Source organism: Pogona vitticeps, chromosome 3, assembly GCF_051106095.1.
Source record: "Pogona vitticeps strain Pit_001003342236 chromosome 3, PviZW2.1, whole genome shotgun sequence".
Taxonomy (NCBI): Eukaryota; Metazoa; Chordata; class Lepidosauria; order Squamata; family Agamidae; genus Pogona; species Pogona vitticeps.
The window spans coordinates 56461129-56483678 of record NC_135785.1 but is presented as its reverse complement, the minus strand read 5'-3'; the positions used below and the strand labels follow the sequence as shown (position 1 = coordinate 56483678).

At 42.0% G+C, this 22550-nt stretch overlaps 1 protein-coding gene and 1 long non-coding RNA gene across 22 annotated transcripts in view; one reads left to right on the top strand and one right to left on the bottom strand.

Moving 5' to 3' along the window:
- The window catches only part of LOC144587899 (uncharacterized), a 46250-nt gene extending 25210 nt beyond the window's left edge, over positions 1–21040 (bottom strand). The window contains exon 1 of the long non-coding RNA XR_013543135.1: positions 19132–21040. This is a non-coding gene — a long non-coding RNA (uncharacterized LOC144587899). The remainder of the gene's footprint in view (positions 1–19131) is intronic.
- The window catches only part of SH3PXD2A (SH3 and PX domains 2A), a 338938-nt gene that overhangs the window by 204374 nt on the left and 112014 nt on the right, over positions 1–22550 (top strand). For 13 of the 21 annotated variants that reach the window (XM_078389476.1, XM_020788973.3, XM_078389473.1 and 10 more), the window contains one exon: positions 21104–21148. The exons of the other annotated variants lie outside the window; for them this stretch is intronic. In XM_078389476.1, coding sequence (XP_078245602.1) covers positions 21104–21148 — 45 coding nt within the window. The remainder of the gene's footprint in view (positions 1–21103; positions 21149–22550) is intronic. 21 annotated transcript variants of the gene reach the window in all.

Here is a 22550-nt window from a genome sequence, read left to right as displayed (position 1 = left end):
ATATGTGTGAGGAAAACTGTGTAAGCAAGTTCTGCTGTTTTCTACCATATCTTGTGTTTCTGGTTGTGTGACTGAGTGCAGGAGCTGAGTGTATGTGAGCATATGACAGACAATTGTGACTATCACATATACCAATTATGCAATTTCGAGTTTCTTACATGAACAGAAAAGGATTCTACTCCTTAAGTCATTCATCTTTTTTTAGCATGTCTTTTATACTGAGCCAAGGCTGGAAGTAACACAATACAGTATTATCTGTAATGCTTTATTTTGGAGTACTGTAATGACTTTAATGCATTGTTGACCTTAAATATACAAGACCTGTATGCATTTGCACTAGTGTTCACATGTTTTCACAACTGGCATATAGGTGCTTAAAAACAAGGAATAAACCATGCCATATAGGCATGATGAAAATTCAAAAAAGAAATACTGTTGAAAAATAATTCAGTGTTACAAGCTGGAAGTGTTAACTTCCATATTTCTCTTCTCGCAGTCAGTGTCTTGGAACATTATTTTAACTGAGATCCAGACACTTCAACATCTGTTCAGAATGATTTTTGCATTATTTTGTTCTCCTCACACTGACATCATGAAATTCTGCAGTGCCCAGCCCGATGAAGGAACCTTCTGGACTCAAAAGCCCATCTGTCCTTAACATTGTAGTGGTCCCAGAAAGGTATATCACACCCTTTTAAAATATATATATTTATTAAAACTCTTTATTAATCTTTTATGGGCTGCACAAAAACAGGAAATCAGTGTGCATGGCTCCATGGCTAAGTGGTAATGTTGCAGCTACAGTGTTCAGCTGGTTGGGCTACTGATTTAATTATATTTAATAGATTGGCTCATAAAAGCTGCAGATGACCAGAAACTTATTAAAAGAGTCAACTCAATCTCCCCCAGTTTTGTCTCTTTCTTATAAAAAGGAATGCCTTGTCTAAGATAATGACTGCTACTGTATTGATTTCAGTATTTTACCCACCAACTTTGCGGACTGTGCATGCACATGAGCTGCAAGCACTACATTTGGCAGCTTAATTCAAAGTTTTGTCCAAAGCAAAACATAGATAAGTTTCCAGGGGTTAGGTTTAAACTTTAAAGATGAGCAAGTTTGATTTGGCATTAACTTTTGTGGCCTGTAGACTGCATGATAAGCACAGAATAAAGCTTCAGGAGACAGACATTTATACCATAAAAGGAGAGATTGAAAAGTTACTTATTGAACTACAGGTCTTGGAATCCCCCAACAAGCATGGTCCTTGATCCAATTCTGGTCCAGAAACACCTGCTTTTTCTCTCTCTTTTGTTTTTAAGGACATACCAGTAATTCATCTGATTATAATTTTGTGTAGACATTCCCCAAATTAGGCCAATCCTCTTCTCCTCACCTCCATCCATGCACAAACACCAGCTGTGCTTTACAAACATCATCTGCTTAGTATGTAATCCAGAGCATTTCTAACACAAGAGCTTCCTAACACAAACAGATGTGTGTCTGAATCCATGAACAAAGGTTGCTTCCTCAGCCAATGTAAAAGCAGGAGTGTAAAAGTTCCTGCATGTTCACCTAACCAACAGAAAAAGTTGCAGTCTCTGTTGCAGTTCTGGCATTCACATCTTTTTTTTTCTTTTCTCCTGATCCCAGTTAATATTGACACTGTCTGGTGTGCTCTGGGTCAACCTCATTGCATGAAACACTCTCCCAGTGCTTTTTCATTAGGGTGACTGGATGTGGGGAAAGACAAATGTTCTCTGTCTCAGGGGCTTTAAAAGAGGATGAATGATTCTTACGGTGTGTCAATTTTTATCTAATTTCATATGACCAAATGTTTCAGAGGGAGAATAACATGAGGTTAGACAGCTACCTATTTCGAGGACATGTTCCTAGCAGGATAGTACATTCCAGCCTGCACTTCTCTTGCCTTGGAGCAACTCTTTCTGACCCTCAGCAACATCTGACCTCCAGATGTTGGGAACGGCAACTTCCATAAACTTACCAGCATTGTTGGTGATGAAGGATCATAATAACATCTAGAAGGCAACAGGACTGGAAGGTTCCACAGGGTATGCAGTCATGCAGTTTAATCATAAGGGTGCATTCAGAGTAATAGTGAGAAGGTAGTTACCTTGTATGCTGCCAGCATGCTAGAAACTATTACTCACAGAATTGGGGTCCATACAATGGTACTTAATGTGCATCTGCTGCACAGTGGTGTCCCCACCCACAATTTCTTTGCCTAGAGCAGTGTTTCTAGTGGAAGAGGGAGGGTGGCATTTTTAAAGACACAAATATGCAAAAATGGTTAGGCCAGCATGAATGCTTGGATCGTTTTTAACCAACAGCATGCTCCCTGGAGCGTGGGGAGACAGGGTTGGTGCACCTTACATGCATGTAAAAGTTGATAACAAGACTACATTCTGAGTGACCCCTCTCTGCATACCCTGAGGCAAGGGAGATGTTCCCACCACTCTGGAGCTTAAGGGCAGAGCTGATGTAATTCCCTTGACCTCTACCAGATTAGATTGTGTGGAGACATAAACACAGTGGCCATTGTGTGAAGACTTGATTGTTATATTGGAAGGATGGCTAATTTTCTTATGCAGCTGTGAATCTTTTCTTGTTCAAATACACCCATGCTTTCCAAGTTAGGGTTTTCCAAGTTTTGCTCCTCAGATATTTTTGGGCTATGGCTTGCAGAAGGTGTGCTAGCTAGGACTTCTGGGAGTTGTAGTGTGAGAACATCTGAGTTGCAGATTTGGCAACCACTGCTGTAAGCGTTCTGAGACTGTAGGATAATAATCTAACTTTCTCAGGCCTTCGTCTCATCTTTAACTCCAGTTTGCAATATGGGGCCCATTTTCATTGCCCAGGGGCACAGAAATCTGCTTTACAGATCCTCAGATTATTTTTACATGAAGCCCAATGTTGTTTGTTTTGACTGGCAACAACAGTCCAAAGTCTTAAACATGGGTCTTTTCCACCACATGCTTCCAGAACATGGAAACCTGCATGCCGGCATTTCGCTGATAAAGTTTAGTTTCAGCCTGCCTGCATTGTTCTGGCTTGGGGTGTGTTTGGAGGTGTGTGCTCTCTGAGGCATTGTGTATTCCATGGGTGAAGTTCAGTGTTTTTGTTCTGCCACTTTTGAGTTTAAGAAAAGGGAGAGTGAGGCTGAAATACATATTTGCACTCTCCACAGTTCTGTTGTAGCTGATGATGATCACGAGAAATTAAAAGAAATAAAGTTCATGAATGTTTAGTCCTTTCTGCATCTCGCTGAGCAATCAAGGCCTCACTCCAAATGAATGAGACTTGCTGGAAGGCAGAACATTTGTGGGAGGGGAATTCTGTTTTTATTTCACTGCCTTCTGGCAATCTTCTCTTCTGAAATATTTTCCTTGCTATGTGAGTTGTTCTGGTCTAGCTTGAAGCATTTGGAAATGCTGATCTAGTATGTGAACCACAAGTACCTGGTATTGACTTATACAAGGTTCACACTTCGGTGGCAGTTTTTCAATTGATGCCGGCCAACTGTTTTCAATAATTAAAATTCATTTGACAAGTTCCTTTAAAATTCTGACCTCCCTCTTCAGCAACACAAATGCTTTAAGTGTTATTCCCTAGTTTGTAGGCAGTTTAGTAATGATTTTAAGATTATCTGCCTCTATTCCAACTATGCATTTAACTCTCAGCTGTAATGGCAATGAATATTAATGTTGACTAAACACAGTGGACTCTCTAAAAGCCTCTGTGGACAATGTTTTGTTATTGATGCAATTCTCTTAACTAATAGTGTGCTGTCAGGTTGATTTGTGGTAATCCTTCTCATTTTTTCTAGATAATAAAAGTACAGTACTCAGAAATATTTGCCTGTGCTGCCTTCTAGAGATGCCCTGTGACTGTATAGCTTGCCCAAGGCCACACAGGTTGGTTCTTCGCCTGGGAGATACAGTAGGGAATCAGAATCCTGATCACAGGCTCCAGACTCAACTCACTGAGCTATCCAACCAGCCTATTTCAATTAGATGCATAAGTGCCTCTCCTAGCCTGGCATGGAACAAGTCTATCAATGATATTTCCAGGTCCATTTTAATCTGATTTCAGGCCTGGTTTTGGAACGAAACTGCCTTGGTTGCCTGTCAAAGGTATGAACCAAGAGGAGGAAGAGTGGGTACGTGATCCTGTTGTCCCTTTTGGACTTCTTAGCAGCTTTCTTAACCATCCTGCTTTATAGGGTTTTCGGTCTCATGAGACTCTGCAAGTGTATTCAGCTGAACATGGGTAGGCTTCTTTTACAAATGTTGTCTAGTTAACAAATAAAAGGAGGGTGTAGAGGAGCAGGCCTAGGTCACACACTCCAGCCTTCCACTCCACATTTAAAATTCATAATGCCTAAATATGGCTGCAGTGTCTTCTCAATCCCTTTTATATTTGGCAGAGGGGTCAGTGCTCAAACTGGGATGTAACTCACACTAGATGAATGTGTCTAAGCATCTATTATGCTTGTGGTTTGTTTATTTATTTTATTTATTATTTATGGTTGAGGGATAATAGACAATCTTTCATCCATTGTCACAATTTAATGTGCTCTATCAAAACTTTCAACCTTTGAGGTTTGTGGCAAATCTCCAAATGATGAATGGCATTACTTTAATATTTAAATTTATTTAAAATATTTTTACTCCACCTTTGTCCTTAGAAAAGGACCAAAAGGGATTACAGCATTTAAAGGTATTATTTAAGAACAAAACAGTGAGTATACAAAGGTGGTGCACATGATTAAAAGGTAATAAAGGTAAAAATACCAAGTATAGAAATATTTAAAAAGAAACAAACAAAATGCCCCTCTTAGAAATGGGAACCACAAGCAAAAGCAAAAACACATTCAAAGCAGTGATGCACAACAATCCATCTAAAAAGATCATGTCCAAGCAGCCAGTCATTCAGAGAAAGCTTGCTTGAAGAGAAAGGTTATCACTTGCTTGTGGAAGGACAACAAAGATGGGGCCAGCCTGGCCTCCTGTGGGAGGGAGGTCCAAAGTCCTGGAGCAGTGACGCAGAAGGCCCTATCTCGTGTCTCCACCAAAGACACCTGTGAAATGTCTTTGAAGAAAGGCCTCCCCTGATTAGCTTTGTACCTGAGCAGGTTCTTTAGAGACTACTGTACAGGGAGTAAGCACTGCTATACCAAAGGGCCCCATTAATTTGGTCTAAGGCCACTGAACTGCAGTGTTTCTTAAATATGGTGCCTGTGCCACTGCAGCCAAGTATATTATGTTACTAGACTCTGGGAAGGGAAATAGTAAGAAGGTTATTTAACAGGGTGCCCCTGAAAGGTCACTGCATGCGATCCAGGTTTTTTAGATATAAATATTCAGCCTAATGGTGCTAACTACTGAATGTCCAGTTGCAGTGTGTGGACCTTTTATTTCTGAAATATTAAACTATCCAGCTTCCAGATTAAATAATGACAATTGGGAGTAGAAGCAGCAGTGACATGAACCTGTGTGCTGTGCATTTAATTCAGATTATGCTTTGGGTAGGTAAAGGTAAAGGTTCCCCTTGACATTTTAGTCAGTCGTGTTCGACTCTAGGGGGCGGTGCTCATCCCCGTTTCCAAGCCGTAGAGCCAACGTTTGTCCGAAGACAGTTTCCGTTGTCACGTGGCCAGCGCAGTTATACACGAAACACTGTTTACCTTCCCACCGAGGTGGTACCTATTTATCTACTCGCATTTACATGCTTTCGAACTGCTAGGTTGGCGAGGAGCTTGGACAAAGCGACGGGAGCTCACTCTGTTGCGTGGATTTGATCTTACGACTGCTGGTCTTCTGACCCTGCAGCACACAAAGGCTTCTGCGTTTTTGCCCGCAGCGCCACCACATCCCCTTCTGCTTTGGGTAGTGGGTTACAAGTTCAGTCATGTCCTGTTTCACCCTTAGTCTAATTCAACAACTGTTTTACAGTCCCAACCTTCATGTATCTCTTCACTGCCTATCATAGGAAAATGAATAAAGAGGTTAATAGTTGCACTGTAGGTGCAGAAGGAACATCTCTTGTCACTCTTAAATGTGCCTGAACAAAGTCAGGCAGATAAAAAAGACTCCACTATATTTAGCTATCAGTTCTACGCAACTAGGACAGTGGGTGGAAATGGCTTGCTTAGTACATCTACTTGCTCCTGGGCAATATCAGTGGAGGTTGCCAAGGCAATCAGAATCCCAGGTATTTGATTCTTAGACAGTTTAGTGGAAAGAATAGTCTGGATTGGAAAAAGTGAGAAAATTCACAAATCACAAGCCATAAACAATTACTAACAAAAGCTCCATTAATCTGTTTCAGTGTAATCCTGAGAGAATAACAAGCAAAAAGCTCACTTCCTGCTACATCACTTAAATGCCCCCTCCAATCAGTTGGACTGGAGAAAGCCTTGGCAAATCAATGGATGCTTGGAACCTAGAGCCATAGGTCACAAAACCATACAGTTCTTCTTTCAGCAGCCTGCCTAGTGTTGTTGGGTTTTTTTTTTCCTTTTTCAAAGGCACTATCTGAGACTGACTGGCCCTCTGAAATACCAAATCAGGTCCAAGCCTTTGGGAGCAGCTCACTGCACTTCAGACCATTTGGTATAAACTGCTTCAGACAACGTCCAAAGGTTAAACTGTGTGCTATTCAAAGCATAGCGTACAGCTTAAAACCATCACCTTGTTTACTTAAATTTAAACATGTGACACTCGGATTTGGATCAAATTGTGTATGAGTAAGGGGGCTGATAAGGTCCCCTAGCCTGATTTTTACCCCTGAATTCCGCACCCCTCACAGGGTCGAAAATGGGGTAGAAAGTTTCACTGGCACCAAATGAACCTTTATCTGAACCTCACTGTAGAGAAGACAGACTAGGATAATAGTTTGACCAGTGGACCCCATGCAGATTGGAACCCTCACTCTCTCTCTCACACACACACACACACATGCTTACTTGGGAATAGAAGCAGCAGTGATTTAAAACTGTCTGTTGTGCATTTAATGTAATATATAACTCTGACTCCTTCCAAAGTGGCCTGCTTTGGTTCAGGATCTGGATTTTGTCCGAAGTCTGTGTACACCTCTATTTATATGCATGTGGTGAGGCAGATCAGTTTTGTATTTAAACTGTTGTCCATATTCTCCCTCTATCCTCAGCAGTTTCAATAGATGTCAGGAACTTAGGATAAGATTGGTTAGCAATTGGGAACAGTAAGATTATTGCTCTATAGCAAATGGGGTCAGTACAAGACTAGTTTCTAAACTATTTCATCATGTGCTGTGAGAAATAGCATTAAGGCTCTTGTGAGCCTACTAGACCTGCCCCCATATGAGATTCCCTGGATGATTCACTAGACTCGAGGAGGCAGATAATTGGGTGAGGTGCCTTCCTACTGACCCCCATTACAGGCAAACCTGCTTTATCTATGGATAAGGGGTAACTGGGAGATGTCTGATGTGATCACTTAATGATGGAGTGCAAGTCTGAGATAATAAACTCAACAGATAAATTTGCTCAATTCACAATGCTTTATGATGAGCTGACTTTTAAACTTATGTGCTTTTGTTTTTAATGCACTGGAGCACTAGTGCACCCTGTAAATGGATCACGCATTTCAAAAATCAAAATGCTTTTAAAAACCTCTTTGTTGCAGTTGACCTGAAATAGGTACTATTTGAGAGAGGTAGGCTATGACTCTGTAGACCAGTTTCAGTTCCCCACTTGGCCATGGAAATTCACCATCCCTTAACTATCTCACTTACCTTGAAAGCCCTATTAGGGTTGCTACTAGACATGGGGACAAATAAAAAAATGAATCACTATATGTTACATAACAGCACTGATGTTACCTGTCTGTCATGGGTTTGGAGGGAAAGTTCCATCCTATGGGGAGTGGAAGGCGGGACATCAGGAGGAGGGGCTGTACTGTATAAATATATGAGAGGGAGATGCTAAGAGACACTGGGTTGTGACGAAGCAGCAGCTGGGAAGAAGAAGCTGTTGTGGGAGTCTGTGTGTCAGACAGGGTACTACTGTGTGTCAGAGTACCAACCTGATAGGTTCAGGTGTCTGTTGGTTAGCCAGAACTGATAGGTTCAGGGTCTGTGCTTTAAGTTAAGGGTTCTGTGTGAACCAAACTGTATGCTTGTATGAGTGAGAATAAGCCACGTTACTTTATCCTATTCACCTGATTATTTTATTATCCCTGTGTGTGTATTTAAATAAACCTTATTCTTTTTATTGTTTGAAAATCCATCCCTGGTCTGTGTGACTTCTTAAAGGGAATGGTTGGTGGCAGCTTAGTGTAACTGAGTGGCAGATCCCAGTAGGTCTGGGTTTGTCACATTGATTGGTGTCCAGCGTGTGGGATACGACTGGTCCAGTTGTCCAGTGGTCCAGCAAAGCCTTGGCAAGTGTGCCCAGAGCAAGGGGGGTCTAGTCAGGGACAGTCTGAGGCGCGTAGGTAATCTTCTAGGTGTACCTCACGGGGAGGTGCGCTAGTAGAAGAACGTGCCCACTGGGGAGACTTAGATTAAGGTGCTCTGAGGCAGCCTAGTTTTGGCGGGAAAAAGCTGAGGCAAAACTGCGTAGTAACAGCGAGCTAGCTTGCCAGCTGAGAGGCCCAGCAGAGGGGGGTAGGCTCTGACTCGATACTGTTGCAAGTTAAGTGCTGAAGAACAGCAGCCTAGGGAAAGCTGGTTCTGAGGCAAGAAGGAAAAAAGTGGTCGTTTTATTCTGGGGCTTGACTTTTTAAAGCAGCCTGTTCTGAGGGGGGATTATGCCCTTGACTCGAAGCCAAGTAGCAGAAATGAGTGAAGTGAAAGACCCCCAGATTGACCAAGGTTCTGAGGATGAATTTGGCTCAGTGCAGGGTGACAGCACAGGAGAGCAGAACCCAGAACTTAAGAAAATACTCATAGCCCAACAGCATGAACTGAGGATGAGGCAATTTGAAGTGGAGGAAAGGGAAAGGGAAAGGCAGAGGCAATTTGAAATAGAGAGATTGGAAAGAGAAGAAAGATTAGAGAGAGAGAAAATTGCTCTGGAAAAAGAAAGGATGGCGTATGAGTTAAGAAAACTGGAACTGATGAACCAGAACAATAATAACAATAGGGATTCTGAGGGAGGCCAATTGTCTAAGGCTGACCTGAAGAAATTCCCTGTGTACCACAAGGGAGATTGTCCTGAGGTGTTCTTTTCCTTAGTGGAAAGAGCGTTTGTGGACTTCTCAGTGAGGGAGACTGAGAAGATGACCATCATGCGATCTTTAATCAGTGGTAGCCTGGCTGAGGTCTATGCCGAGATGCCTGAGGAACTGATGAAAGATTTTGCAGAGTTTAAAAAACTGGTGTTTGCAAGACATGGGATAAATGCAGAGCAGCTGAGACAAAGATTCAGGTCCCTCACAAAAAAACCAGAACAGACTTTTACCCAAGTGGGGGCCCAATTGGTGAGGCTGCTTGAGAAATGGCTATCGCAGGAGGGAACAGAGACCTATGAGCAGCTTAAAGACTTGATAGCACTGGAACAGTTCTATTCAGTCCTGCAGGGGGAATTGAAATTCCAGGTGAGGGAAAGGAAACCGAAATCTGTGGCAGCAGCCGCAGAGATCGCAGATTTTATTTCCCAAATAAGAAAGCCCTTGGGTGAGGGGAAATCTGTGGGTAAACCCAAAGAAACCTACAGCAAGTACTCTCAGGGACCAGGGAAAAGCCAGCAAGGGGGAGGGGCCCATGGTGAAGGGAAGCCCTCAGACATGAAACTAAGACCTCAGATTTTGGAGGGAAAACCAAAACCAGATGAGAGAGAATCAAAATACACCAGAAAATGTTATTTCTGTCAGGGAAAGGGTCATCTAATCTCAGAGTGTGAGAAATTAAAGCAGCTAAAAGGAATGGTGCCTCAGAATTCTAGTGGGACCAAGCCAAAAGCTGTGTTCTGTGTCCAGAAAGAGCAAGGCTCATTGTCACTGAGGGAGCCTGTTGCCATGGCTACTCAGTCTGGAACAGCTACCGCTGCTGATCAGGCTGAGGAAAATGGTCCTCTTGTGGAGGTAAAGCGCTGCTTGCTGGTGAAGACAGATTCTCAATTGTTTGAGACAGCCGGGGTGGACGTAGGAATACTTGACCGTCAGTATAGGGGGCTGCGGGACACTTGTTCCCAGGTAACCCTGTGCCATCCAGATATCATCCCTAGGGAGTTTATAATCCCAAATGAGAGCATGAAGGTGGCAGGGATTGAGGGGCAGGTAATCTCTCTGCCAGTAGCAGAGGTACCTGTCAACTTTCAAGGCTGGAGGGGAGATTGGCGGCTAGCGATTTCATCGACTCTGCCAGCAGCCGTGCTCGTGGGAAATGACCTGGCTGAACATGTGAAACGGGTGCTAGTGATTACACGCTCACAAGCCACCACAGGGACAGTTCAGGGGGGTAATGATGAGCCAGAGGCGGAAGCAGAGGGGAGTTCAGAAGCTGTGGTGGAAACCTTAACCACAGACAGCAGATTTGGACAGGAGCAAAAGGCAGACGCCACTCTCCAAAAGTGTTTTGAACAGGTGACTGACGCCCAGCTAACACCTGAAACCCCAGTGAGATTTCTGGAGGAAAAGGGGATTTTATATAGAGAAACCCTGAGAAATATCTCAAAAGGGGGAGATGGGATCAGAAGCCAGCTGGTGGTACCTGAAAAGTATCGCCCCATGATCTTACAAAGGGGTCACTCTGACATGTTTGCTGCACACTTAGGGGTGAAAGGGCCCCTTGATTTGATCAAACAAAATTGGGAGCAAATCACCCAGGATGACCCACAAGACGTTGTGACATACATAGACACCTTGATGAATGACCTAAGGAAAAATCTAGAGCTGGCAGCAGAAAACCTGCAAGCTCAGAAGGTCAGACAGAAAACATGGTATGACCACAAAGCTAGAGAGAGGCACTTTGACCCAGGGGAGGAAGTGCTTTGGCTTAGGCCCTGCAGAGAGAATAAACTGCAGCTCAAATGGGCAGGACCATATAGGGTCATTTCCAAGATGTCAGACCTGAACTACCTAATAGAGCAGGAGGAGAACCAAGCAAGGAGGGTGGTTCATGTGAATGCCCTAAAACCCTACTACAGAGGGGAACAGAGGGTTTTATTCGCGATAAAAGCAGCTGAGAGTGAGGAAGCTGAATTACCCTTCTGGGAGGGTAGAGGGGAAGTAAAATACAACCCAGAGGAGGTAAAGATCAGTCCTGCACTCACCCAAGACCAGCAGCAAGAACTAAAAATGCTGCTTAGTAAATATCAACAGGTGTTTTCCAACAAGCCGGGGATAGTGAAGGGAGTGATGCATCGGATCCACACAGGAGATGCACCCCCGCAAGCAGTATCCCCATACCGAGTAACGGGACCCTATAGGGACAAGGTGCGGAAGGAGCTGGACGAGATGCTGAGGGAGAACATAATCGTCCCCTCTTCTAGTCCTTGGTCCTCTCCGATAGTCCTTGTGGACAAGCCTGATGGGAGCATTAGGTTTTGTGTTGATTACAGGAAATTAAACCGTGTAACCACTCCTGATGCCTACCCAATGCCCAGGCTAGACAACCTGATTGAAACCATAGGGGGTTGTCGGTTCATCTCATCATTGGACCTGGTAAAGGGATATTGGCAATTAAGAATTGATCCCAGGGATCAAGAAAAGACTGCCTTTTGCAGCCCTTTTGGTCTCTATGAGTTTCGAGTCCTGAGCTTTGGTCTCAGAAATGCACCAGCCACATTCCAAAGGCTGATGGACCAGACCTTGGCAGGGCTCAGTGACTTTACAGTGGCCTACATTGACGACATAGGGATCTTCAGTAATACCTGGGAAGATCACCTGATACACCTGGAATTAGTGCTGCAGAGGTTAAGTGCAGCAGGGCTAACAGTAAAGGCCAGCAAGTGTCAGCTGGGTAGCCCGGAAATAAAATACTTGGGTCACATGGTAGGGGGAGGAGTGATAAAACCCCTGGAGGCCAAAATAGAAGCTGTTCGTGATTGGCCTAGACCCAACACCAAGAAAAAAGTCAAATCATTTCTTGGGTTGGTGGGCTACTACAGAAAGTTCATCCCGAGGTTTAGCGAGATTGCGGCTCCGCTGACCGATCTGACGAGGAAGAAGGCTGATGACCGCATCCCGTGGACCAGCGACTGTGAGGCGGCGTTCCAGAGGTTGAAGGAGGCGTTAATCAACTATCCAGTCCTGCGCGCTCCAGACTTCGACCGGGAGTTCATCATCTACACCGATGCGTCTAACAGCGGGGTAGGAGCAGTTCTGTGCCAGGAGGATGAGAATGGTGACCAGCATCCAGTGTCCTACCTGAGTAGGAAACTTCAAAAAGGTGAGAGACATTTGGCAACCGTGGAGAAGGAGTGTTTGGCCATGGTCTACGCGATCCAGAAGGCCAAGCCTTACATCTGGGGAAGACATTTTATTCTGTGTACTGACCATTCACCATTGCAATGGTTAAAGACAATGAAAACCCACAATAGCAAACTTATGAGGTGGGCTTTAAATCTACAGGACCATGACTTTGAAGTAAAGGTGGTCAGAGGGTCAGTGAACTGTGTTGCTGACGCCTTATCAAGAAGACCTGAAGAATGAAGACGGCGAAAGAATATGGACTATGTGTATATAATGATGACAAAGTAAAATGTACCTGTTTTTGAATTGGTTTGTATGAATAAAGGTAAATTGATGTAATGTATATGGTAAATGTTTAAATGCCTATTTGCTATGGTTTAACTTAGAATGTAAGTATAAGTAAGTATTATATGGTATGTATAACTGTTTTTGTGTATTTTATACAGGTTGTTTTTTGGTGAAAAGCACGTTAGCTTTCCCCCTACAAAACAACTTATAAAGAGGGGAGGTGTTACATAACAGCACTGATGTTACCTGTCTGTCATGGGTTTGGAGGGAAAGTTCCATCCTATGGGGAGTGGAAGGCGGGACATCAGGAGGAGGGGCTGTACTGTATAAATATATGAGAGGGAGATGCTAAGAGACACTGGGTTGTGACGAAGCAGCAGCTGGGAAGAAGAAGCTGTTGTGGGAGTCTGTGTGTCAGACAGGGTACTACTGTGTGTCAGAGTACCAACCTGATAGGTTCAGGTGTCTGTTGGTTAGCCAGAACTGATAGGTTCAGGGTCTGTGCTTTAAGTTAAGGGTTCTGTGTGAACCAAACTGTATGCTTGTATGAGTGAGAATAAGCCACGTTACTTTATCCTATTCACCTGATTATTTTATTATCCCTGTGTGTGTATTTAAATAAACCTTATTCTTTTTATTGTTTGAAAATCCATCCCTGGTCTGTGTGACTTCTTAAAGGGAATGGTTGGTGGCAGCTTAGTGTAACTGTGTGGCAGATCCCAGTAGGTCTGGGTTTGTCACACTATATTCATTAAAAATCGCTGTTTCATTAAATATTTGTCCCTTCATATTGGTGAGTTCCAGAGACCCCAATGAATACGAAGAGATGAACATTTGTCCACTTTTATTCATCCCATATATGAAGAGAGGGAAGACTCTGTTCCTCTGGCCTTCCCATTCTGCCTATGGGCCTGCAGATCAGTGGGCCAATAGGCAGCCAGCCAGCCACATATACACACACATACAGCATATCCCCCACCCTCTTCCCTTCCCTACCTAGCCTCTGGCTGTTTAAAAAAAAACCCTTGAAAAACCAACAAATCAATTCCTGCCTTGTCGGTTCATGGGGAGGAGCCTCGTGCTTTGTCAGCTTTGATGGATCACGAAGCAGGACAAATCACCAAAATGGCGATTCATCCCCATCTCTAGTTGCTACAAATCAGTTCTGACTTGATCCCACATAACTGAGCAGAAACGGTTTGCTCATTTGTCTTTTTCTTTTGCTCCAGACAATTTTGAATTCTTGGCTGATTGGTTTAGAACCAAGATTTCAATTGGATGTTTCCAGAGCTTTTTATTATTTGAGATGAGAGGGGTTGATCCTTTGCTATCTCCTTTGATGCAACAGGCTTGTGTGCATTAGAGGTGCATCTGTCCAAGTTCAGTTTGGTAGAGTAGATTCTGCAGCACCCTCTTACCTACATGCTAAACAGAGAAGAATGTGAGCACAGAGTGCTGTCCTCTGAAGATGCCAGCCACAGAGACTGGCGAAACGTTAGGAAGAACAGAACATGGCCAAAGAGCCCGAAAAACCCACAACAACCTCCAGATATTATCCATCCTTTACCACAAGTAATGCTGGTTAGGGCTGGAGGGACTTTCTGTTTAGGAACATCTGAAGGGTGGCAGATTTTCATCGTGCCTGCTCCTTTTGTTAGAAGCTGTGTGCCTGCAATTTTAATTTAGTAGATTTGTGCTTCATCTGTTGAATATTTGTACAACAGTGTAGTACATTATAGAATACATCTGTCTGAATTGAAGAGACCAGATTTTTTTAAAAAAGGTTTAGAATCCGGGCCTTTTTGCCCCAGTTCCAGAGTACTTTGCTGCAAACCCTTTATAGTGATCTATATAGTATTTCTCCATGGGAACACTATAGAGTTAATATAAATGCATGTAATTAGCTAAGTGATGCTGTCTGGATGGGAGCCAGAGTTCCTTCCCCATTCCTTCTCCATCTTTGGCAGTTATTCAACTCTTGCCCAAATTCCTGCCATTTCCTCCCAGCTTATTTAGCTGTAAATATTATTGATGGAGCAGTGAAGTTACCCAAGCTAGCTTTAGCATCCAGCTGTACTGCTTGAACCCTAAAATAGCCGTGTTATAACTTTCAGATTTGAATACATACCGGCTTAATATAGCAGCCATATGGGGATTGCAATACGTCTCGACTCCCTGAAGACAGAAAACTTCCCCAGACCTAAAGTGCCCAGACAAAACAAAATAATCCGGTAGATACCTAATGTTTTAAATGAGATCAGGATTCTTTCTTGAGGATTAAGCACATGGTATTACATGCTAGAAGCAAAAAGCAGCAGTGGTAGTTTTGTGTGTGTGTCAGTTTCCTTGAGCTATGAAGTAACTTGTTATTGTCAAAAAAAAACAAACCACCAATTGTGTAAATGCAGAGGCGCCTTGTTTATTCAGAGCATGTGTCAGGTTACAGATGGGAAATACAGCTCTTTTAACAGTAGATGACTTGGGCATTCCTGGGTTTTTCCTCCCTTCTTCTCCTGTTTTGAGTTTTTGTGGCCCACACGATCAGTTCTGAACAACTGTTCAGTCACATGAATGCCAGGTGTAAATATTTCCAAGTATTTTGTGTGCATGAGAAGAAATCTTAAGCAAAGTAGTACTGTTTAAGTGGAAGATTAAGTTAAAATGCACCAGAAATATGTTAGCCTTCCAATTGCTGCAATAGTGGTATCAATTGCATTGTTTTTTCAACAATATTAGGCTTGCAAAGAGAACAACTTTTGATTTGTATAAAATATGGCTAAACTAGTTGGATAAACAAGTACTACCCCATTCCATTGATGTGTGAGCAACATGAGAGGCATCTAACACCCCCTCCCATAAAAGATAAGTTTAATTCTGCACAAAATATGCATGAGATTTGTTGCTGTTGATGAGAGTGATAAAGCAAAAGCAAGAATAATTTCCAGGCAACAAGTTCAAAGCTTAATAAATGTGCAACTGTTACGCATTTGTCAAAGATAGTCCACACTCCTTTATTGTACTACAGTCACTTCCAAATTAGTTCTTGGTGTGTGTGTATGAGAGAGAGAGAGCGGTAACTTGTTCACATACATGCTTTACTAAACTGTTCAAAGCAACAGTACATTGGAATAGTCTATCTGTGAAGACTGGAATAATCTGTTAATGTCTTTGATCAGTATCTTAGTAAATGCATGGACTCAGTGAGTTTTATCTAAGTGTTGGTTTTCTATTCTGCAGTGGACTTTGGTTGGGACATTAACTTTTTTATGTTAATTGATTCTTCAGTCCAAAAGCTGGTCTTAGAATGAGACAGTCCATGCCCAGAGGCTTGCAATCTGAAATGTATCACAGGAAAAGGAACACAAGATGAGCAGGAAGGAGGAATACTGGAGACATTCTACCATTCTGTCCTCTGTAATTCTGCAAGTTGAATGGCATACCCTGTGTGACCTGCTAACAATACTATCCTTGTGTTTGTTAAATGAGAAGTGAGCCCTAACATATCCATTGATACTGATGCACAAATAAGAGTAGGCTCTATGGGAGTGTAATGTAGCTATAATTGATGAGTAGAGCTTTATTAAGTCATTTGCTTTCTTGAACTTGGTAGTAAGCTGCCCATAAACATCTTTGTATCACGTGTGTGTGTGTGTGTGTGTGTGTGTGTGTGTGTGTCTGTCTCTCTCTCTCTGTCTCTCTCTGTCTCTGTGTGTCTGTTATTGACCAACCCTACTTGCTTGATTGAACTTGGATCGAGCAAGTTGTGTTGCCTCCCAGCACAATCCCTCCTTGCACCCATGACTCACCCATTTGTTTCCTGATACCTGCCTCCACTTCCATGTGGAAAGCATAATTAGGGGTAGCTGTAATATGTACCGTTTTTGCTTTTCTAATTTCAGGGTGATCAGTGCCCAAATAGATGCTAATGGGAATGATGAAGAGAGAATGCTGAGCAGAACTGGAGATTTTTTTTTCTGATAAGACCTAATATGTCAAGGAGAAGCAGGATAGAAGCAGAGATAGGTGGGTCCAGAGCCCAAAACAAATTAGGCCACCGATTTTCTGTCCCTCTTTCTCCCTGCTTGCAGACTGCCTGGCGAGTGAGAGATTACTTGCCAGTGGTCTGAATCTTTCCTTCCGTCTCCTACACTCCTCATCTCTCCTTAGGAAATCTTCTCTCTCAGGAAATTAGGCTGAGAGTCACAATGGGGCCTGAGCACCACATATTGCCCATCCTCATTGACAAAGCTGGGACTAATTAGGACATAAATGTTGCTTGGGGAAAAAAAATTAAAACCTTAAAAGTCGTGCTGAACAGATGTTCCAACCTGAAATAAACTAGCTGTCTTCCCTTTCAATAGCACTGTCATCTTTGTCTAGCTGCTGTCTGGTGTTCTTACTTATATGTGTATATATCTTTTTATTTGGAAATCTGCAGTATCATTTGCCAGTTGCTTGCTTCTCAGTTTCTGTTTTTTGTGCTCTGTTTTGGCTCAGCTGCTAGTGGGGTGTGGGGGGTGATGGGGAGAGAAATGTTTAGTTTTAAAATTTACAACCAATTAACATTCAGGGCAATCTGATTAAATAGCAATTGTGTGAATAACTTGGTTGCACTTCAGCTGATCTTGCAAAATGCAGTTCAAGGGTAAATTCTCATTCCCCTTGTCTCTAAACCCCCTTCCCCAAGTAGGTCAATTGCATACTATTTTAAAAACTGCATCTTGTGCCACTGCAGGAGCATATGGTTCCAATAGAACCATAAGCTCTAGGCATATTTTTTTATTCCAGATATTTTTCATCATTGCCTGTTTTTGGCTCTTTCAATATTGGTTTGGCATGGCCAGTACATGCTCTGTTTGGGGTAGTTTGAGGAGCTCTGAAGTTTTTTCCCTGGATGGAATTATTTTGTGGCTTTATTTCATTTTACAGTCACCTCTGTTTCTCTTTATCCAGACAAACCTTAATAGCAAGACACAGTATGTATATATTGGTTTAATGTTTTAGCTGTCATGCACGAACTCCTTCTAAATAAAATTCCCATGGTCAAAGTTTAGCTAGGCTTTAGGTCTGGAACATCTAAAATAACTATAGGTGGGATCTGTACTTGGTCATGCCAGGAATGGGGCTCCCATTGAAATAAGAGACTTATACTATAAATGACTATCAGATCTACCAAAATCAATTGAACTTACTTTGAACATGACTAAGCTTAACTGGGGGCATTCTCCACACGTTTGAATGTCTTTGGTTCTATACTGCTGAATAATCACAGGGAAGACAGGCTTTGCACAGTTCTGCACACTTGTGCATATAGTGATGAATCTGCAGTCTCCCCAGAGAAGAAAATTCCTACAACAATATGTGTTCATATTTCCATTTTACTGGTAGTTGAGTTGAAGCACTGGATTTTGTGATCAGGCCTAGTACTGTGATCCAAGTAATCACCAGTACATTGTTCTAAGTAAACATTTAGGCAGAATCCTGGCTCTTCCAACCCTCAGTTTACACAAACAGTTGTAAATCTTATTTGCATTAGGAGGCATCACAAATGTCTTTTCAGTAGTTGTTTCCTGCAGTTCTGAGACATTTAAAAAAAAAACTGGTTAGCTCAGTTGACAAGAGTGCTTGCCACTTCTGCACAGAGGTATGTAGATCATGTGGTGGCTTTTTCAGTTTGGACTTTTTTTCCTACAGAAGATATTCAAGATTGTACAAGGTTTAAAGACAACTGCCTCTGCTCTGCTCTTTCATTTTTATTTCCAGGGGCAAAAGCAGAGGGATGAATTTTCTTCACTTAGTGACTGCAGTTTATTGATATCACCACATAGTCTTCAGATGTTTAGTCCTGAAGACTATCTTCTAACATCTTCAGATGTTTAGTTCATGTTTAGAGCATGAAGAAATCGTCTCTTGTAAGTGCAGGCTTTTAGGAGCAGAAAACAACATTTTCCACCCTAGTTGTTTCCCCAGTCCAAGAAGGCATGGAAAATCTCCTATGGCTCCAGGAAACCCCACTGAGAAGTGGCAAGTAGCCCATGGGCCACATTTTAACCACCCTAGCATGTAAGCTTGGACTTTGTTTCTATAGCTACTTACTTGATAGAAAGACTGTTGAACTTATTTGTTTCTATAGCTACTTACTTGATAGAAAGACTGTTGAACTTATTTGTTTCTATAGCTACTTACTTGATAGAAAGACTGTTGAACTTATTAGAAAAGGATGATGGGACTTCTAGTCCCAGCAGAAAGGAATATATTCATTTCCCTTAATAGCACAACAAGGGATGGAGGTTAGCACAGCTTGGAGTTAAGACTGATCCAGTAAGCCCCCCAAAACATTCATTTGCCCCACAGTATTTATACCAGCTTAAATGATTACTCAGACATTGCTTTTAAAGTAAAAAAAGAAAGAAGATGTTTACTCACGGAAATAACTTGCAAATGACAGGCTGAAGCTTGATTCAGAAAGTTCCAATAGTAAATAATAGTAACAGGTACTTCTTAGGCTACCAAGAAGGATAAAGAAAGTTAAAATAGTAAAAATCAAAAATGGGTTCTCTCAGACCACATGGTGGACATAGGACAGGCTCAGCAGGATATCCTCCCTCTATCTTGTCCCAAAACCTTATGGGATGTGTGTGTTGCATAAACAAAGGCACTAAAAACATTTAAATGAGAAAGGAGGGGTCACCTTTGCCTGCTAATAAAGGTGTTAGTTAATTGATCAAGGAGACAGAAAGAGGTGGCCAGAGTAACTACCCAGCATGCAAGATAAACAAATCCTTCCTTTCCAAGGATCATGAATTAGGCTTGCATGTTGATTTGCTGAACAAACTCCAATATCCCAATGTTCTCTTCACCAAATTCCAGTAGAACTCCGTAGGACTTAGTCTGAGTAGCTGTGTATAGATCATGACATTAAGATGTTAATTTATGTGCCCCCATTCCAATTAGTTTGCTAGGCTAAAACTATCTTATTTCCCTTGCTTGTACTATAAACAACTGTGAAAGGTCAGTTTATTCAACAGTCCTGTAATTCTGGGCTGGAAGCTTTTACTGACAGAATATTAAACCAAACCTTACGCTGTTGGGGACCACATTTATTTGGTAAGGTTTTCTGGGCTTTGGGTGTTTTTTGAAGTCCATTTTGCTGCTGATAAGCTAATGTGTAGTTACTTTTTTAAAGCTCTTTAAATTTCAGTATTTCAGAATAGTAACCAAACAGTACTTTTAGCCATGTGTAACCAGACTAAGGGACGTGGTGGTGCTGTGGGTTAAACCACAGAAGCTTCTGTATTGCAAGGTCAGAAGACCAGCAGTCGGAAGATCAAATCCATGGGACTGAGTGAGCTCCCAGCTCCTGCCAACCTAGCAGTTCAAAAGCATGTAAAAATGCAAGTAGATAAATAGGTACCACCTCGATGGGAAGGTAACGGCATTCCATGTCTAGTCGCGCTAGCCACGTGACCACGGAAACTGTCTTCAGACAACAGCTGGCTCTATGGCTTGGAAACGGGGATGAGCACTGTGCCCTAGAGTTGAACACGACTGGACTAAATGTCACGGGGAGCCTTTACCATTAACCAGACTAAATTGTGATTTAAGGACACTTAGCTGATTACCCACTTTCCAGTCAGTTTTATTGATTCAGAATTGTTTAGTAGCTCTAATCTTCGTGGAGGGTAGTGACAATTAAAATAATTGGTTGTTGTGGGTTTTTTTGGGCTCTTTGGCCATGTTCTGAAGGTTGCTCTTCCTTGAAACAATTCCTTATGAACACATGTGGTGTCCTCCCTTTTGTGCTTGTTTTGAAGCATTCAAATGTTTTTTTTTTTTTTTTTTTTTTTGAACATTGTAGTCTAGATGGTTTCAAGCTGGCTGGATAGTTCAGTGATTTAGGTATCTGGCTGTTGAACCAGAAGTCAGAAATTCGATTTCCCACTGTGTCTCCTGAGAGAAGAGCCAGCCTGTGTGGCCTTGGGCAAGCTGCATAGTCCCAAGGTGCGCCCAGAAGAAGGGACTGGTGAACCACTTCTGAATATTCTCTATCTAGAAAACCCTGAAAATGGTTGCCATGTCAGAACTGACTTGACAGCACATGATGATGATTATTAGATGGCTTCAATCTACTGCTGACAGGCTCAAAAGCTTTTGAAATTGATTCCATTGCTACAAATAAAACCTGTCCATTTAGACCAACTTAAATTGCCTGTATGAGCCTCCTAGTGCTTTACAAAACTCTACCATGGGAACACCATTATGTCTTGCTATGTATTTTCTTCAGCAAATGTCTCAATTATTTTGAATAATTTGCAGGGCCACCAAACTGCTTCTTTGTATCTCTAATACCTCTTCTGCTTTTCTTATTTCCTGCTGCTTCTTTTCTTGGACTCTGAAGTCTGGATGTCCAGCTTATCTGATTCTCCAAAGAAGGCGATTGCAGGTACTGCATTGCTTCTGTGTATGGATTTGTGCTTGCTCTCTTTGTTTGTTTGCTTGCTCTCTTTTTATTCTGGAAGCAAATTAAACCAATTAGAACTGATCTGGAGAAAAAGATGGGATGCTAAAGAGATGCAAATGATGAGGATATATTTTCACACCTTAGGGCAGAATTGTAAAGCATATTGGCGGGTCTACTTGTCATACTTTATTTTGCAGCACTTTCATTGCCCCACAGCAGTGTTCTCTGGGGAGCCCACAATAATAAAACATTAATAGAAACAACCCCAAAACAATATAAATAGTAATCAATTTTCAGATTAAAGTCTTAGAAACAGAAAGGGAAATAGCAGAAGACTGTGTTCAGTAAACCACACAAGAAATCTGAACATCAGTCACTCCAAAAGTTCACAATTAGAGGACCTAAGAAAACTGGTACTCAAAGTATGACCAAAAAGAAAAGAAAAGGAGGCCAAGTGCAACTCCTGAGAAAGAGCAACCTCTGAGTGGACTGCTGGCATCAAAGAAGGCCCTTTTCCTGTAGCTCCTCCTCACATCTCACAAAATGGAAGGACCTAGAGAGGAACTTCTGAAAAGAGCTCCAGATACTGAATCTGTGTGGGTATATGTGAGAGAAGGTAATTCTCTTAAGTTGGCATGGTCCATAACTGCTTTGGGCACAGGAATGAAGCAGGGTGAGATGATCCGTTTGATCAGTTTGAATAAGATCTCCTGCTCTTTGAGGACCTGGACATTTCTGAACTTTTTTCAAAAAAGTATTACTTGCCATGTCTTTCCCAATTTTCAGGAATCTCATTCCTCTTTCATTTTATATCTATATTTGTGTTCCTGTGTCTTTAGCCTATTTCTTGCTTCTCCCTCCCTCTCCTTCAATTTGTGTTCATTCGCAGCCTCCTCTGCAAGTTTGATGGCAACCCATTATTTTCTCTCTGTATCCTCCACAATTTCTTAAAATTCAGCCATGTTTAGTATTGTGGGCATTTGGAATCATTAATAATCTTACCATCTTAACTCATTGTCTTTTTCTTGCCTTAAATAAATTCTTGGTTACTCTCTCTTTATGTTACTTCATCTACTCACAACTTATTTCTGAATATGGACGCTCTCTCTCTCTCTCTCTCTCTCTGTTATTTCCTATCAGACACTCTGTGATTTCCAAATATTTTGATTTTATTTCACTACCTTTTTTATTATTTTAACTTCACAAATACTTAAGAACTTGAATTATGATCCACTTCCATAGAATTGTAAAATAATGGCATTGGAAGGACCTATTTTGTTCTCTTTTGATACTCATTTTTATGGCATTATTCTCCTTTGTTAACATAAGAACTCCAAGAACCAGTAGAAGTACTTGTGTAATTGTATACTTAAAATGGACTATT